Source organism: Tachypleus tridentatus, chromosome 9, assembly GCF_004210375.1.
Source record: "Tachypleus tridentatus isolate NWPU-2018 chromosome 9, ASM421037v1, whole genome shotgun sequence".
Classification (NCBI taxonomy): Eukaryota; Metazoa; Arthropoda; class Merostomata; order Xiphosura; family Limulidae; genus Tachypleus; species Tachypleus tridentatus.
Window position 1 is genome coordinate 157,377,765 of NC_134833.1, and position 19,860 is coordinate 157,397,624.

The window sequence follows — 19,860 nt, forward strand, 5'->3', positions numbered from 1 at the left end:
TCAGTATAAAGACGCGCGCGCACGAGTTAATATGCTGCTGATTCAAATAAACGTTACGTCAAGGTGTCTTTGAATGAACCTATTGCAGTACAGTTACCTAGAATTTTCGTTGTAGTTATGCAAGTTTGATAATCCTTTGGATAGCTAGTTTAAACTATAATGTGCTTTATCCTGTAGATATGCGTGGAAAAGAAAGTTCAATCACATGTACTGGATACAAATAATAATCCTCAAAATTTCCAGTAATGGAAATGTGTACGAAACTCTTGTTTTAATGCTGTGTAACCTGGATGAGTTTGAGTTGCTTGTCCGAGTTTGAATTACAGGTGTCACTTGAGAGAGTGTCGGTTGTTTGTGAAAATATATTACATAGGTGATCAAACTTAGAGATATTTATTTGTGCGGTTCTTCACAGCAACAGAGTTGTTCGTTCTAATGAATTACGGCGCAATTTATTATTATATAATAAAACCATAATAACAGTGGTGAAAGTTGATACCGGTGTTGTTTTATTCCTATAACGTCAGAATTATTGTTCGTGTAAGAGTTATTTCACGCTCGAGCCATTTTTACTTCAAGCGTGGATTGCATATCGTAAAAAAACAACATTGTCTGTCTGGTAATCGAAATGCAAGCGGTTATTTCACGGCCATTTGTGTTTCAATATGAAATTGATATCGTTGCATAGCGTGTCTCGTGGCATTCACACGCACAGTAACTGATGACTAAACAATCGGTAGTACTTCCTATGGCACGTTCCGAATTGAAAAGCGTCGTAAATTGTGCGTGAGAAAACCACCAGCTGAACATGTGCAAGTTATTCTATTGACTATCGGACGAATCGCGATGTTTTATTATTCAACGTTATTGGTTCTTGTCAGATTCACGTTCCGTTTCCCATGAAGCTAATCACCAGATCTACTGACTTACAGTTTTAATCACTAATTCTAGTGGCTTATGGTTCAATATTGTGTAACTTCTATACAACTTTACGTAAGGTATATCCACTAGTGGGCTGTTATGTATCGGGCTAGGTATTGATTGATGTTGTGAGGGGGTAGACACGAGTGTGCGTGCGTGTATAGGCTTCATTTACACACTGCAGGAACAAATTATGGCATAATCTTCCTTTACCTTTCACAATATAGATAAAGGTTTGGACAGTATGAAAAAAGTTTGAACATGTTGGGTATTCTGTGTAAAATCGGCTGTTTGAGGGACAGCTGTTTTGTGCCGGAAAGATCAACTAATTGTTTCACAGAAATAATATATTCTGGTTTTATTTTCAAAATTCACTTTGTGAAGAACTAAAGTTCTGATCCAAACCGAAGTTAGCATTGACTGTTATCGAGTGTCCGTTCATGGGTCTTCCGTATTTTTGCACACTAATAACAAACTTGTTGTATGAGTTAGTAAACAGAGAATGTTGTCCACTGTTTATCGATGGCCGATGAGGTTTAGTATGAGGTACAGATACATTTCCACTTTCTTCTGAGACGTCTGCTCTCGAAGATCACTCACACTGGCAAGGTGTGTCCGAAAAGTTCGTGGCCCTACCTGTAAAGAAAAGCGAGACACTGGTTCAACTGTGATTTATTTGTCAACATAATTTCCTCCTGAGTCTGTACACTTGAGCCATTGATGTTCTAAGGCCTTTATATCCTTCTGGAGGAACTCTTCTTTATGGTCATCATTCCATGACTAGATGATATGTACAAGATCATTAGCACTGGAAACTTCGACCTTTGAGAAAGATTTTATAGTTAGGGAAGAGAAAAGTCATTTGGAACTAAACTGGGTGGGTAGGGGAGGTAATTTGAAACCAACATAATAGATAACATTCAAAATAACATTCGGTTTGTGGTCTCTTCATTGTTTGATTTCTTAACAAAGAATAGTTGATTAAGTTATGTAGTGATCTGTAATTGTTTGACTCCTTTCCAAATAATCAACTCATAAAACGCTGTTTGCATCCCAAATAACTGATGCTACGATCTTCATAGCAGAAGGCTGTGACTTTCTGAGGTATTGAAACTGTGCGATTCCATTGTCATCTCTGGGTCGAAGTGGTGAACCCATATTTGTTTAAAGAAGCACAGTACGCTAAAGAGTCTTGTGTGTGTATATAATATGAAAACGATTTATAAACGTAACATCTTAATATTAACATACATGTTCCAATGGTCTGTCATGTGTGGTACAAATTCAAACTAATCTGTTGAAATCTTTTGGAATAGACGTTGCCTTTCGACAGCTTGGATCCTTTTCTGCTCAGGTGGCAACAGTTTTGGAATTCATCTGGTATTAACCTACGTAGTGTCCAAACTATCACTCAAAGTGCTTACTACACCGGTACTAACCTAAATAGTGTCCAAACTGTCACTCAAAGTGCTTACTACACCGGTACTAACCTAAATAGTGTCCAAACTGTCACCAAAGTGCTTACTACACTGGTACTAACCTACGTAGTGTCCAAACTGTCACTCAAAGTGCTTACTACACCGGTACTAACCTAAATAGTGTCCAAACTGTCACTCAAAGTGCTTACTACACCGGTACTAACCTAAATAGTGTCCAAACTGTCACTCAAAGTGCTTACTACACCGGTACTAACCTAAATAGTGTCCAAACTGTCACTCAAAGTGCTTACTACACTGGTACTAACCTACGTAGTGTCCAAACTGTCACTCAAAGTGCTTACTACACCGGTACTAACCTAAATAGTGTCCAAACTGTCACTCAAAGTGCTTACTACACCGGTACTAACCTAAATAGTGTCCAAACTGTCACTCAAAGTGCTTACTACACCGGTACTAACCTAAATAGTGTCCAAACTGTCACTCAAAGTGCTTACTACACCGGTACTAACCTAAATAGTGTCCAAACTGTCACTCAAAGTGCTTACTACACCGGTACTAACCTAAATAGTGTCCAAACTGTCACTCAAAGTGCTTACTACACTGGTACTAACCTACGTAGTGTCCAAACTGTCACTCAAAGTGCTTACTACACCGGTACTAACCTAAATAGTGTCCAAACTGTCACTCAAAGTGCTTGCTACAGTGCATCTGTCGATCGTCACTTCTTCAACTAGCTTCTTAATAGTAATGCTTCTATCATATGTAACAATATCATGAACTTTATCTATAATTTATGTTATGTCCGATGCCGAGGGCCAATTTGACCTCGAATTATATTCACGTAATTGTCTACCGCACTTAAACTCAGCACCACCATTTTTTCATTGGTTAATATGTCGGATCACCCTCTCCTAATGGTGCTTTCATGTGCTGGTGGATTTCTTGTTTTTGGTTTTTTTTGTACAAAACACTGGTTCACGAAGTTGGATTTTCTTTGTAACGTTTAACACTGTTCACTTCTTCCTTTCAAATACCCGGCATAGCCAGGAAGGTTAAGGCGTTCGATTTGTGATTTGAGGGTCGCGGGTCCGAATCCCCGTCGCACCAAACATGTTCGTGGGGCGTTATAATGTGACGGTCAATCCCACTATTCGTTGGTAAAAGAGTAGCCCAAGAGCTGGCGGTGGGTGATGATGACTAGCTTCCTTCCCTCTAGTCTTACACTGCTAAATTAGGGACGGCTAGCGCAGATAGCCCTCATGTAGCTTTGCACGAAATTCCAAAACAAACAAATCTTTCTTTCATAAATTCCACATCACACACAAAATAAACTCGTAAAGTTATGGGTTGTTTATTTATGAAAAGGTTCAAACTTAATATTTATTCGGAAAAAAGGCATACACTCCAGTTTTCGTTTTAAGGTTGGGCCGTGAACTTATCGGGAAATTCTGGTATCTGGAATATATTTCGTTGTTTAAATTTTCTTTATAAAGATTGCATTAACTTTTGAAGACAGATGATGAGAGTGTATTTTTATTATAAAAAGATCATAAGAATACAGATTTTCGTGTGTATAGAGTGAATGCAGAAAGTGCATCAGAGAAAGTACTAACAATTATTGTATTTTCCATTTGTTGTTTCATTTACCAGGATGTTGGTTCGTGACTTTAGGCTACATAGGTCGGAATTCTGATTTCATTCATTTAAATAGTTTCTCATTCTGGGGTTTAGACTGGGCGTCAAGTAGTCAGATATCCGGTTCGTAAATTTGGCGCTTCATGGTTTGCTATGTGCTGTCACAAAACGCTCTAACAGCGCCTGTCAGCTCCTGTTATTTGGTTAGACAAAATTATTCTAACTCTAACAGAGACTTTTAACAGTAACTGACAACTACAAAAGTAGCCTAGCATTAGCAGTGACTGTGAAGTCCTGTTATTTGGTTAGACAAAAGTAGTTTAGCTTTAACAGTGGCTGTCAAGTCCTGTTATTACATTAGAATGTAATAATAATGTTATTACATTACATTATTATTACATAATAAACATTATTATATTAAGTATTCCTGGAGTAAATGCTACATGACGTAGATGAAGTATTCCTGGTGTAAAGGTTGCAATATAAAGGAACGTAGGTTAAGTATTCCTGGTGTAAAGGCTGCAATATAAAGGAACGTAGGTTAAGTATCCTGGTGTAAAGGCTGCAATATAAAGGAACGTAGGTTAAGTATTCTGGTGTAAAGGCTGCAATATAAAGGAACGTAGGTTAAGTATTCCTGGTGTAAAGGCTGCAATATAAAGGAACGTAGGTTAAGTATTCCTGGTGTAAAGGCTGCAATATAAAGGAACGTAGGTTAAGTATTCCTGGTGTAAAGGCTGCAATATAAAGGAACGTAGGTTAAGTATTCCTGGTGTAAAGGCTACATTATAAAGGAACGTAGGTTAAGTATTCCTGGTGTAAAGGCTACATTATAAAGGAACGTAGGTTAAGTATTCCTGGTGTAAAGGCTGCAATATAAAGGAACGTAGGTTAAGTATTCCGTAGGTTAATATCCTGGTAAAGGCTACATTACAAAGGAACGTAGGTTAAGTATTCCTGGTGTAAAGGCTGCAATATAAAGGAACGTCGGTTAAGTATTCCTGGTGTAAAGGCTACATTATAAAGGAACATAGGTTAAGTATTCCTGGAGTAAAGGCTACATTATAAAGGAACGTAGGTTAAGTATTCCTGGTGTAAAGGCTACATTATAAAGGAACGTAGGTTAAGTATTCCTGGTGTAAAGGCTGCAATATAAAGGAACGTAGGTTAAGTATTCCTGGAGTAAAGGCTACATTACAAAGGAACGTAGGTTAAGTATTCCTGGTGTAAAGGCTGCAATATAAAGGAACGTAGGTTAAGTATTCCTGGTGTAAAGGCTGCAATATAAAGGAACGTAGGTTAAGTATTCCTGGTGTAAAGGCTGCAATATAAAGGAACGTCGGTTAAGTATTCCTGGTGTAAAGGCTACATTATAAAGGAACGTAGGTTAAGTATTCCTGGAGTAAAGGCTGCATTATAAAGGAACGTAGGTTAAGTATTCCTGGAGTAAAGGCTGCATTATAAAGGAACGTGGGGTAGGAATCTCCAAGAAACCTACGTTCAACAAATGTGAGGTATGTATCTAGGAGTAAATGCTATAATGTGAAGGATTGCAGGTTAAGTATCTGTAAGAAACTGTTACAGGGCGTGTCTTGGTCTTGATGTAGAGCTCTGGATTTTGGAGCTAACGATCCAACTTCGACTCCATAGAGTTTGAGTGCGTTATAAAAGTACCAGTCAACCTATTGGCTATTGCCTCACTACCTTCTCTCTATAAAGCAGTCCACGCTTTAATAGCTTTACCATAAATACGTGTAAGAACGAGTGTGTGTTTGGTATCCAAGACTGAATGCAATATTATGAAATGTAACGTACGATATAGTTGAGCTGACGTGTCGAATTTACGTGTCATCGTGGAAGTTCGTAACTCAACAAAGAGATGCGTTACCTTTGTTTTCACTCTTGTGTCTGTATTGTATGCAACTTACCGTTTTTTACAGTGTGTAAATTATACTTTAATTTATAGGACAAAAATTTTTTTCCTCGACAGCATTTTAGCATGTAAAGAATAGTATGCATAATTACAAAGTAATAATAACAGTGCAATTATAAATTATTTTAATAATTTTTTCAATCTTTAAATGAGTGTAACTTCACGTGGTGACTGGCCAGGTTAACGCTGAAATTCCCCAGAATAATAGATATATATGGCCGACTGATCACCCTCGAGATTTCCCACTATGGGGCCAATTTAGTTCCATTTTCTACCGCACTGAGAGAACATAATTTAGCGGAAAATGTGTAATTAACTTGAGATTTAATCATTATGCGTTGAGTCCCTAAATCAGCCCGAAGGGCCGGAATGTCACCGAACTTGTCTACGTCAAAGAATTGTTTCTTCATTGCAGTCCAGAAATTTCGTGTTGGGTTGGAGAGGTCAGGTATGCCCACGGCTGTCAGCACTTGTTCTTTTTAGCTCATTAATCTACATTTGTTAAATTATTAAAATAGCATGTCTTAGAAATGAACAATACTAGAGAAAAAATATTTTATAATAGTTTATTTAAGAACAATACTAGAGAAAAAATATTTATAATTTATTTAAGAACTATATTGGAGAAAAAATATTTTATAATAGTTTATTTAAGAAAAATACTGGAGAAAAAAGTACTTTTTAATAGAATAGATTTCAATAAAAGCGAATAAAAAATGTTTAATTTCTAGGAGAATCTTTAAGGCCAAATTTGTAATATCTTTGTAAAGAATAATGAAAAAAATATTGTTTAACCTTGGTTGTTGTTAAGTTGCTTGACTCGCATTCTGTGTTCGAATCCCCGTCCCACCAAGCATGCTTGCCCTTTCAGCTGTGGAGGTATTATAATGTACGGTAAATCCCACTTGATAAAAGAGTAGCCTAAGATAAATCGTTAAAAGTGCTTTATTTTCAGTACCTATTAACAGGGAACTTGTACTTATTTACTTTGTTTTCACCATAAAGTGGAACAGTTTAAAATGAAACGTTTTGTAAGACTATAATTCTATGCACGTGGTATGCCAATCCTTTTTTATAAATTTGTTAAACACTACTCTTTCCAGCCTGTAAAACGTGTAGTATCCTTTCAGGTAGATTGTACGACTATACTGAAAGTAAACAAAACAACAACAACAACAAACGTTTTTGACACAATGAAAGGTAAAATCTTTATTATTAATTACAGCCCCCTAATTTCGATAATACAGTCACTAGTATCAGGGTTAGTGTCTACAGTGTTAGTATATATTCAGCTACAAGAATATAAATTAACAATATAGACACTAGTATCAGGATTAGTGTCTACAGTGTTAGTATATATTCAGCTACAACAATATAAATTAACAATATAGACACTAGTATCAGGGTTAGTGTCTACAGTGTTAGTATATATTCAGCTACAACAATATAAATTAACAATATAGACACTAGTATCAGGGTTAGGGTCTACAGTGTTAGTATATATTCACCTACAACAATATAAATTAACAATATAGACACTAGTATCAGGGTTAGTGTCTACAGTGTATATATATTCACCTACAACAATATAAATTAACAATATAGACACTAGTATCAGGGTTCGTGTCTACAGTGTTAGTATATATTCACCTACAACAATATAAATTAACAATATAGACACTAGTATCAGGGTTAGTGTCTACAGTGTATATATTCACCTACAACAATATAAATTAACAATATAGACACTAGTATCATGGTTAGTGTCTATAGTGTTAGTATATATTCAGCTACAACAATATAAATTAACAATATAGACAATAGTATCAGGGTTAGTGTCTACAGTGTTAGTATATATTCAGCTACAAGAATATAAATTAACAATATAGACACCAGTATCAGGGTTAGTGTCTACAGTGTTAGTATATATTCACCTACAACAATATAAATTAACAATATAGACACTAGTATCACGGTTAGTGTCTACAGTGTTAGTATATATTCAGCTACAACAATATAAATTAACAATATAGACACTAGTATCAGGGTTCGTGTCTACAGTGTTAGTATATATTCACTACAACAATATAAATTAACAATATAGACACCAGTATCAGGGTTAGTGTCTACAGTGTTAGTATATATTCAGCTACAACAATATAAATTAACAATATAGACACTATTATCAGGGTTAGTGCCTACAGTGTTAGTATATATTCACCTACAACAATTTAAATTAACAATATAGACACTAGTATCAGGGTTAGTGTCTACAGTGTTAGTATATATTCAGCTACAACAATATAAATTAACAATATAGACAGTAGTATCAAGGTTAGTGTCTACAGTGTATATATTCACCTACAACAATATAAGTTAACAATGTGGACACTAGTATCAGGGTCAGTGTCTACAGTGTTAGTATATATTCAGCCACAACAATATAAATTAACAATATAGACACTAGTATCAGGGTTAGTGTCTACAGTGTTAGTATATATTCAGCTACAACAATATAAATTAACAATATAGACACTAGTATCAGGGTTCGTCTCTACAGTGTTGGTATATATTCACCTACAACAATATAAATTAACAATATAGACACTAGTATCAGGGTTAGTGTCTAGAGTGTTAGTATATATTCACCTACAACAATATAAATTAACAATATAGACACTAGTATCAGGGTTAGTGTCTACAGTGTTAGTATATATTCACCTACAACAATATAAATTAACAATATAGACACTAGTATCAGGGTTAGTGTCTACAGTGTTAGTATATATTCACCTACAACAATATAAATTAACAATATAGACACTAGTATCAGGGTTAGTGTCTACAGTGTTAGTATATATTCAGCTACAACAATATAAATTAACAATATAGACACTAGTATCAGGGTTAGTGTCTACAGTGTTAGTATATATTCAGCTACAACAATATAAATTAACAATATAGACACTAGTATCAGGGTTAGTGTCTGCAGTGTATATATTCAGCTACAACAATATAAATTAACAATATAGACACTAGTATCATGGTTAGTGTCTACAGTGTTACTATATACTCAGCTACAACAATATAAATTAACAATATAGACACTAGTTTCAGGGTTAGTGTCTACAATGTTAGTATATATTCAGCTACAACAATATAAATTAACAATATAGACATTAGTATCAGGGTTAGTGTCTACAGTGTTAATATATATTCAGCTACAAGAATATAAATTAACAATATAGACACTAGTATCAGGGTTAGTGTCTACAGTGTTAGTATATATTCAGCTACAACAATATAAATTAACAATATAGACAGTAGTATCAGGGTTAGTGTCTACAGTGTTACTATATACTCAACTACAACAATATAAATTAACAATATAGACACTAATATCAGGGTTAGTGTCTACAGTGTATATATTCACCTACAACAATATAAATTAACAATATAGACACTAGTATCAGGGTTAGTGTCTACAGTGTTAGTATATATTCACCTACAACAATATAGACACTAGTATCAGGGTTAGTGTCTGCAGTGTATATATTCAGCTACAACAATATAAATTAACAATATAGACACTAGTATCAGGGTTAGTGTCTACAGTGTTACTATATACTCAGCTACAACAATATAAATTAACAATATAGACACTAGTATCAGGGTTAGTGTCTACAGTGTTAGTATATATTCACCTACAACAATATAGACACTAGTATCAGGGTTAGTGTCTGCAGGTGTATATATTCAGCTACAACAATATAAATTAACAATATAGACACTAGTATCAGGGTTAGTGTCTACAGTGTTACTATATACTCAGCTACAACAATATAAATTAACAATATAGACACTAGTATCAGGGTTAGTGTCTACAGTGTTAGTATATATTCACCTACAACAATAGAAATTAACAATATAGACACTAGTATCAGGATTAGTGTCTAGAGTGTTAGTATATATTCACCTACAACAATAGAAATTAACAATATAGACACTAGTATCAGGGTTAGTGTCTACAGTGTTAGTATATATTCACCTACAACAATATAAATTAACAATATAGACACTAGTATCAGGTTAGTGTCTACAGTGTTAGTATATATTCAGCTACAACAATATAAATTAACAATATAGACACTAGTATCAGGGTTAGTGTCTACAGTGTTAGTATATATTCAGTTACAACAATATAAGTTAACAATATAGACACTAGTATCAGGGTTAGTGTCTGCAGTGTTAGTATATATTCAGTTACAACAATATAAATTAACAATATAGACACTAGTATCAGGGTTAGTGTCTACAGTGTTAGTATATATTCAGCTACAACAATATAAATTAACAATATAGACACTAGTATCAGGGTTAGTGTCTACAGTGTTAGTATATATTCAGCTACAACAATATAAATTAACAATATAGACAGTAGTATCATGGTTAGTGTCTACAGTGTTAGTATATATTCAGCTACAAGAATATAAATTAACAATATAGACACTAGTATCGGGGTTAGTGTCTACAGTGTATATATTCACCTACAACAATATAAATTAACAATATAGACACTAGTATGAGGGTTAGTGTCTACAGTGTTAGTATATATTCAGCTACAACAATATAAATTAACAATATAGACACTAGTATCAGGGTTAGTGTCTACAGTGTAGTATATATTCAGCTACAACAATATAAATTAACAATATAGACACTAGTATCAGGGTTAGTGTCTACAGTGTTAGTATATATTCAGTTACAACAATATAAGTTAACAATATGGACACTAGTATCAGGGTTAGTGTCTGCAGTGTTAGTATATATTCAGTTACAACAATATAAGTTAACAATATGGACACTAGTATCAGGGTTAGTGTCTGCAGTGTTAGTATATGTTCAGTTACAACAATATAAGTTAACAATATGGACACTAGTATCAGGGTTAGTGTCTGCAGTGTTAGTATATGTTCAGTTACAACAATATAAGTTAACAATATGGACACTAGTATCAGGGTTAGTGTCTGCAGTGTTAGTATATGTTCAGTTACAACAATATAAATTAAGTCAACACTGTAGACAGTAGCCCTGATGATGGTACCCGTGTTTCAAAAACTTATCGGCTGTAACTAACAATAAAGGTTTTATCTTTCATTTTGCCAAAATACGCCGGTGTTTTTCAGCTTTTAATAGATACGTATATTTGTCGTAAAATACATCGTTTTGTCTTTGTTTTAATAAGTACAGCATATAAAAGTATTTTAAATGAAACGTTATTATGAAAGAACGGTATCATAAAATGTAATCGAACATTCACAAATTTCCTATACTGTATCGTTATGGTTATTGAATACGAAACAAAGACAACCGAGTGGTATTGTTACTACAGAATTGGGAAATGTATTGTTGCTTAAAAGTAGCTGTGTGGCTATTTGTGTTGTTCGTGACACAGTAAGCATGAGAAATGTGAAAATAAGCAGTTGATATTTTTATTATGATAAATGTCATTGGGGAAAATGTTGTGTGTTTTGGATATACGAGTAGGATAGAACAGTCTATGTTTTTTAGTATGTTTAATAAACGGAAGCATGTCTTGCTAGTATGAATATTCCATCTTTGTCAAAAATGTTTTCATAAAGCATCTGCAAAATTTAATATGATTCAAAATATCCACGATAAAATGTTCGATCATATTTTGGTCGGGTAACCTAAAGTTCGTCTTTGACGCCGCTTTCGCCATCTAGTGGGCATATTTAACAATATCTGTTGCAGCAGTGTTCGAATTCTCGATAAAAAGGGATAAAACTGTACGGTAAAGACAAACACTTGAGTAGATTTTTAATGATTAAAACCTTCTGTCACAGACGTCATTAATTCTTAAATATAATTATCGCAAATTGTTCAGTTTACCATCCTGAAGTGCTATCAATATGGGAACCATTGTAGAGATGGACCTGCTTGATTAACTTTTCCCTACGTGTATACTGTTTGTTACCATTCATACTTCCAGAAACAGTTTTACAGTATCGAAACGTGGACGTAAAACATTCTTAAAACACGATTTCTCAGTTTCATTTAATAAGGACAGAGAGCAGATATCCCATAACATTATGTGCACCGAGAAAGACAAACAGTATATATTTAGTACCTGAAACAAAATATTATATACTGTCTTGTTTGTATGAAAAAACAACAATCCAACTGTGGGCTAGTTTGTTTTATTTCAACTTGTTAAAATGAAACAAGACGACTTATTTTTTAAAGCCTTGCAAAACCTTGTTGGTCGTGTTTTCTTGACCTTGTAGTTTTCTCTTCTTTTATTCATTTTGCTACAAATCACACAACTGGGAAGTCACACATAAGAGATTAGTGGTTTGTATTTTCCACGTGGCTAGCTTCTTTTCTACTGCAAAAAAAACCGAGGGGTCATGTTTCAGATATTTTCTTTTCTATTGTGTGGTTGGAAGCGCACGTGTGCATTTAAAGTCGTCAGTTTCATCACGTGAGCACCATATATCACAGCAACACAGTCAAAATGGCATTTCTATAACGCAACATCAACGTTGGTTCACCGAATTCATTTTCTTTCTTCATGTTTTCTTCTAAAAACTGTCAAATGCTGAAATTGGGAGTTACGTCTATGGTCACATGGCCTTGGCAGCGTTGACTAACTTGAAACGTGAACCCATATGTTGACAGTAACATAAATAAGAACAAAGACATTTATTAGGATATTTCAGAACTTAGCTGCAGTTTTCCCATATTTCGGTATTGCTGAAGTAAACTAGTAAGTAACTTCATATTTTATCAAAAGTGTGTTTCATTCACTGGAGTCAGAAGTGTCTTTCACAGGTATTATTTTCAATCAGTTAGATTATTCAGATGTCCTGTTTCGTTTCTAGACATTAGGTACTGAAGTACTCGGTTATTTATAGGTTTCTGTTATTTATGTGTACTACAATTTGGAGTAGAAACCCGTGTTCATCAGTGATTTTTGTGTTAATATATCTCAAGAGACTGGTATGGGTATTAAAACTTTTAGTTAAATGAAGTATAGAACATCATTTCGACCTTCTTAGATTCTTTGTTAACCTAAAGATGACCTTAAAAGTTCGTAATGTTGTTATCTGCTTCATTAATAAAAAATTTAATACCCATATCAGCCATCTTGAGATACATTTTACTTCAAGTGGATCTCTCCTTATCACGAATGGTTTTGGTTTTATTTTGTTTTTTGTTTCACTTTCTCTGTCAGTGGTTAGTTGCTGAAATTCATTATTAGTTTCTGTTATACAAAGATCATGTGATGTAGAAACTCCTTTACATCAGTGGGTTTTGTTTTGTGTGTTTGCTTGTCACTAGTTGCTATATAAATGTATAGGCTATATGTACCAGTCAGTATCACTATCTAACATAGCAACCTGCATTCATAAAGGTTTTGGCTTAGATGTTGTACCGCCCTGACTAGTAACCAGCACAGTAACGTTTTCTATTACAAAGCAAATCTAATTTCATATACCAGTACCTCTGTCATACCATCAGTTATTTGGTTTACATTTACAGAATCCAGTGGAATTGTCCAAACAGTTGCACATGTGGTTCATATTTAGAAGATAATTTAATGTGATTATCCAACCAATTGCACATTTGGTTTACAAAATTACATTTACAGAACCCAGTAGAACTGTCCTGCCAGTTGCACATGTGGTTTACAGTTGCACAATTGAATATTTATATAAATTTATCAATTATTTAATGAATAAAGTATTACTATCTCTTTGCACTGAGTTATGGCATAAAAGAGATTTGTTTTGCATTATTAATTGAGGATTTCACCTGAACTCATTTTTGGATCAAAACACTAGGTATCTAAAATGTGAAGCATCTGAGGCATTGTTTTATAAACATTATAAATCCTTTCTAGAGAAGAAATTTCCCATGTGTTTCAAAAGTTGCAACAAGAGTTAAGCATCTTAACAAGGATATTACGGAAGCATCATAAAGACAGCTGCCCGAAATAAGGAATTCTCATGTATCATGTCTAATAGGATACAGTGATTCATTGAAACATCAGTTGTTTATATAAACAACTGCTGTCATAGGAGAGAGACAAGCTATAGAAAGTTTGTTTACTGCACTGTGGTCTTGTAGTGGTCAACAAAATGGAGAGATACTTGCAAATAGGCATCTGGTCAACATCTGATGCTGTTTCACTGTTGACTCCTTGAACCAGTTGGGTGAAGGACCTACTTGGCAACTGAACCTGAAGAGATATTTGAGGTATCATAAGAATATCCAGAAAAATGTATAAAACCCCAGGGTTTGGCATTGAAATCTAGTTCTCACCAATATTTCCTGAAGCCAAACAAACCTGGATCAATTAAAAGAATCCAAGCACCTATGGATGTCGATGGTTATTGTGTTGCCACTATTGTTTGTATTCCAATAAAACAAGCCCTGCTTTTTTTTGCATCAGTGTTATACTTTAATTTTTTGTTCTTATTTTATGAATCTGCTGTTGGTGAGATTCAGGTTTATCATTATGTTTTTATATTAATTAAAGTGTGATGTTCTTTCTCGGTATATCTTCTGTATTATTTGTCTGAAAATTGCAGAAGTCTTGGGAGTACTTTTGCAGGAGTTTAAACATCAATAGTAATCTCAAGAAAAATAGAAACATTTACCACATGATGGCCACAGAAGTAGTCGAAACATCGTAAGAAAGCCAGATAAAAGCAAACAATCCACTCAAAAGCTCTATCTTTGGACCTTTATTTAAAGTAATGTCAATAGCTTATTTTAAATGTTATCCAAGAGTTTTACTGCCTTTGTCAATATTATTAAGATGCATATATTTGTGTATTTGTTTTTGTAACTAATAGCTGAATTTCCAATAGGTGGACTTCCAACCTTGGACGACCTTTGGAAGGATGCAGAACCAAGCTTTAGTGCTGCCCAAGTATCACTGAGATGGCAGACATTTGTGGCCTGCATAGGTGTGTCCATTCCAACTCTGAAGCTCCAACAGCTTCCAGCACCTTACGTTACTCTTTGCTGTGTATTAAACTATTTGCTAACCCAGCCTTTGGGGGTAAATCTGAAACCTTTTGAATTGGCGGTTTCTTGGCTCGTTGTATCACCTTCTGCAAGGTCACTGGAATGCTTGGCTAATGTCCAAGTAAGTCTTAGCAGTTTTTATCATTTTAATTAGCTTAAAGATTGTAACTTTTTTATTACATTTTAGTTTTCCAAAATACTGTATTTTGCAGTTCAATTTTCAGTCTGTGAAAAAGGTAAAATTCTACTGTAAGGTACTTGCATTTTGTCTCATTCCCAGTAGTTATGCAGTGAAAATGGTATAAAATAATAAATCATGTAGTTGTCATTAACACAACTTTATTTTTAAAAAAGTAACCAGGTTGTTATATTCTTCAGGATGGGAGATTTTAGTTTCTGGGTTGAAAGTAAAACTACATGTGCAGTGATTGGTCATGTCTCAATATTGGTTAGCTATTGTGTTTCCTTTATAGGTTAGTAATCTATTGTTGATTAAATAAAACATTCCACAATTCACATATGTGCATGGTAATCTGATTCTGAGCTGGTTAAAAAAGGATTGAATATGTGAGCCACTTGCTACTATTTTTGTAAGTTCCTGAATAGTGGGCAGGCACTAAAAGATTGGAAGTTAGCCAATGTAACTCCTCTTTATAAGGGATGTGGTAAAAATTGTCCTGGTAAGTATAGGTCTATTAGTCTTGCATCATTTGTGGGAAAAGTTTTGGAAAGTCTGATAAAAGGCCTTGCAAAGCCATTTAACAAATTTTGGAATTTTATTGGATAGTCAGTGTGGTTTTGTTTAACGTTCTTTGAAAATATTACTGTGTGTGTAGATGAGGATAAGGATATAGATTTGGTGTATTTGATTTTCAGAAAGCCTTTGACAAGGAAGCTTGTAAAAAAACCAAAAAACTCTGTAGGTGTGGAAGATACATTATGTTATCAGATGGAAGAAACCAGAGGGTTGTTATATGTAAATGGATTTTAGTCAAACTGAAATAATATCACAAGTGAGATACCTAAGGGCTCAGTCTTAGGACATTTGCTTATTTTTATTTATATCAATGATACAGATAAAAGATTAGTCAATAAATTACTTAAATTTGAAGATGATATCTACGTCTTAAGTGTTGCTAACTGTGAAGAGGATGCTACTGATTTACAAAAGGATTTAGATCATTGAGTGAGTTTGGTAAATAAATGACAGATGGGTTTTTAATTATTATAAATATAATATATTGCATGTGGGTTATCATAATTTCAGTTATAAATATAAGGTAGATGGGAATAACCTTAACAGTGTTATGAGAGAAAGGGATCTTGATGTAATGGTTGATCAGTCTCTTATGCCATCCAAGTAGTGGCAAATAGGATTTTAAATTGTATGTAAAGAAATACTAAATACAAGTCTAAAGAGGTTACAATTTGATTGCCTAGATCACTGATTAGGCCACATTTGGAGTATTGTGTTCAGTCTTGGGTTCCTTACCTTAGGAAGGGCATTGAATTTTTTAAAAGGGTTCAGAGAAGAATTACTAGGGATGATGCCTGTGATGGAGGGGCTATCATATAACGAGATATTAATGTTTAAAATTTTCTCTTGGAAAAAAAAATGAATTAAAAGAAATCTGATTGAGGTTTTTAAAATTGTAAAGGGAATGGTGAAATAAAACTAAGAGACACAAATATAAATTTAACTAAGGTAGAAGTCAGCTTCAACTAAGACAGTTTTATTTTTCTAATACAGTGGTTGTCTTCAGATGTTGTATGAGCAGTAAATTTAAATGTACAATATAACTCACAAAACTGGTTGCGTAGGGTAAAATAAGAAGGACAGTACCAGTATAACCACAAAAAGTGGTGAAGTTAGTATTTGTTCACAATGTCACAAAGTGAAGAGTCTGTGTTATGATGAAACTTTGTGTTGACAATGGCATGAATCTGTTTTCATATTAGTACTCAGTGTGGTAATAAAGTATTAAAGGGCTTCATTGTGGTAAGTTACCTTCAGGTAATCATATAATAACCCTTTAAAAAGGTTACTCTTCACCCCTAGGTTTCCTACGTGGACAGTCGAGCAGTTCAGCTAGCCTCAATGTTTATTCGAGGAGTTTCCACAATGAGCATGGTCCTCAGCTTATGTGGTGAGCCATATCCATTGGTGTACAGTATGCCTTGGATGTTTTTTGATGGAAAATTGTTTCATATGCTGTATCTTCAAGCTAAAAGAAGAACCTCTCTGGAGCAACTTTTGGAGTACAAGGTCAGAACATGTATACCCACTTAAAAAACTAATGTGATTTACTTACAAACATGGTGGCTTAACAGTGTATTATTTTAAGGGTTCTGTATATATGTTATTCAGGTTTCTTTTTCACCAGAGGTAAAATTTAAAATATCATGTATGATGTTAGAGGTTTTGATATATTTTCTGATTAGTTGTACCCTCTGCTGTGGACTGCTTATTCAAGACTTATTAATACAGCTTATGTCAGCAAATGAAAGAAATACAGCTAGGCCTCTTATAATACAACAACCTAAATTAACTTATGTTGAGACATTGCATTTAGTATTTATGATATTTTCAATTTCAACTCTGGTGGAAAACCAGAAATTTGTAACATACATACAGGATCATTAAACAATTTATCTACTGTAGAATATTAAATTAGTTTATATTACCATATGGTGATTCAAAAAGGGTTCTAATGAAACCTATAAATCCTAGTATATTCTTTTCATTTGATAGAACATAACACATCTTATTTTCTGTTGTTCTGTGTAAAACTTGTTTCTGGAATGTTTTTGCATGTTATTAAGGCACAAGCTGTGGAAACATTTCAACAACTGTGGTCCGTTACCACAACTGGAACACTGCTAGCAAATTGCCAGTAACCACTGTTGGTGTCTTGGGGTCTGTAGCTGACAAGAAGTCTGGACTGTGGACCATTTATTGTTTCACTTTTGAAATTTTTGATATGCTTTTATCTCAGAAGACCTGGAAGAATCCTTGTGGAATAGATTTTGTTGTGAGCATGTTATAACTGTAGTAGCAGTCAGTGTGTGCGTTATAAATCATTCTCTGTGATTTGTTTTCTAATTTCTGAATAAAACAAAACTTATTATACAGTTTTTGTGTGTGTTTCCATCAATGTGTTTAACTGTACATTTTAGAAGACAAATAGCACTGATTTCTTCAAAGGAGAAGCGGTAATACAGTGGAATATCGTATAAAAATAAGCTAGCAATCTTTAATGTGATGGAGGAATAATTCATATGCTGTGATCGGTTTTTACCTAGTCAAAATACGTAGACTGATAAACAAGGTTAGTCACAGTTTTAATATAACTAAAAGACAGTTTACTGATTTAATGGTACAAAACGATAACAAAACTGGTGTCTGTAAAATAGCATGTGATGTGGAATATTTATACAGAACAAACTAGAAGAAATGTAAAATTAAGATTAATGTGTTAAAATTACGATCTCATCTTTAGCTGAACATAATGATGAAACTAAAGAGACGAATTAAAGAGAAATCTTCTTTTGTCGCAACCCACGAGTATTATTGTTAATAATATATATGAACTTAATTAAATAATCAAATTTAATAAAATAATATTAAAATAAAGCAGTAGGGACAAAAGTTATCAATAGAGGGCGAACATTTATCGTAAACAATCCGATCACATGATTCTTTAACAAGGTGTGTTTGTGTGTGATAAACATTCTAGCTCAGGTTTTTTTCTATCAGCAGCAGATGGCAGAATAAATGTTTTACTTTACTTTGAGACTGTGGACAATCTCGTGTTAACTATGTATTGCACGCTATTAAACATTGATTTCTGTCAATGACTAGTGTTTGGAACCTATCGTGTCATGTAGCAAGAGTTTTCGGTTCAACTGACAGTACTATCTATACTCATGTATGAACTAAACACATAGAGGGCGCGACTGAAGAGGGAGTACGTTGCAAAATTAAAGTCTTACCGATATAAAATAAATATTAAATTTCACTTAAATATTAAATTTATTTTATAATTTGCTATAATTGAGGGTGAATACCGAACTAACAGCTAAGTAAAGTAATTTCGGTAAATAAAAGTCAGGCGTTAGTGGTGCAAATTTTACTACAATGTTAAAAATTCGTCATTAATTTTATCTGGTGAGCATAGTTTTATGGTTGTGTTTATTTGGTTTCTTAGTATGTTGAGTTTTGTTTTGTTTCACAAACACAGACGAGATACATCTACTTAACAAAGGACTCAACTTCGCAATATCACCAAGGTACATTTCAACCTTAGAAATAAAAACATGTTTAGAAGATCTAGCCAGAGACTTGTGATACTTTCCACAGAAAACAAAAAAAAACTGAAAATAACCAACAGAAAGAAGACAACTTCGACAAATCTATTGACATCCAACAGCCAAACTTCCCAGAAAAAATAAAAATAATATTTTGCAGAAACACCTAAAAACAACATCTTAAACGATATTCTTAAATAATTTTCTCACAAAACCATCAACATAATTTCACAAAACAGAAAGCTAAAAAACAATCTTACAAAAAGAGACATTAATTCCATTAAAAACCTAAAACAAGACAAAAACATAAAAATTCTAAAAGCAGATAAAGGGAAACGCTACAGTCATAATAAACACGAATGAATACATCCAAAAAATGAAGAACATCCTATCAGACACAAACAAATTTAAACCAATACATGCAAATCCAACAAAGACACACGAAAAAACAAAATACTACTACAAATGAAAAAAGCCAACAATTTCACAAACACTTTATTCCTACCTACGTAAAACCGACTCACGCACACCACAATTATACGGCATCCCCAAACCTCATAAACC

General features: G+C 33.8%; 1 protein-coding gene across 1 annotated transcript; it reads left to right on the plus strand.

The window, feature by feature from the left end:
• The first annotated feature begins 15,069 nt into the window (after positions 1 to 15,069).
• Positions 15,070 to 18,044, plus strand: LOC143226760 (constitutive coactivator of peroxisome proliferator-activated receptor gamma-like). The gene is made up of 3 exons (XM_076458148.1): positions 15,070 to 15,109; positions 17,048 to 17,254; positions 17,812 to 18,044. Exons 2-3 carry the CDS (start codon positions 17,087 to 17,089, stop codon positions 17,884 to 17,886), a joined length of 243 nt encoding a protein of 80 aa, XP_076314263.1. The 5' UTR covers positions 15,070 to 15,109; positions 17,048 to 17,086; the 3' UTR covers positions 17,887 to 18,044.
• The last annotated feature ends 1,816 nt before the right edge of the window (positions 18,045 to 19,860 follow it).

What these genes read in the sequence shown, in the direction of transcription:
- LOC143226760 (XM_076458148.1), top strand. Translation starts at nt 17,087, where the DNA reads ATGTTTATTCGAGGAGTTTCCACAATGAGCATGGTCCTCAGCTTATGT. An exon ending in AGCAACTTTTGGAGTACAAG is followed by an intron (nt 17,255 to 17,811) that starts GTCAGAACATGT and finishes CATGTTATTAAG; the next exon opens with GCACAAGCTGTGGAAACATT.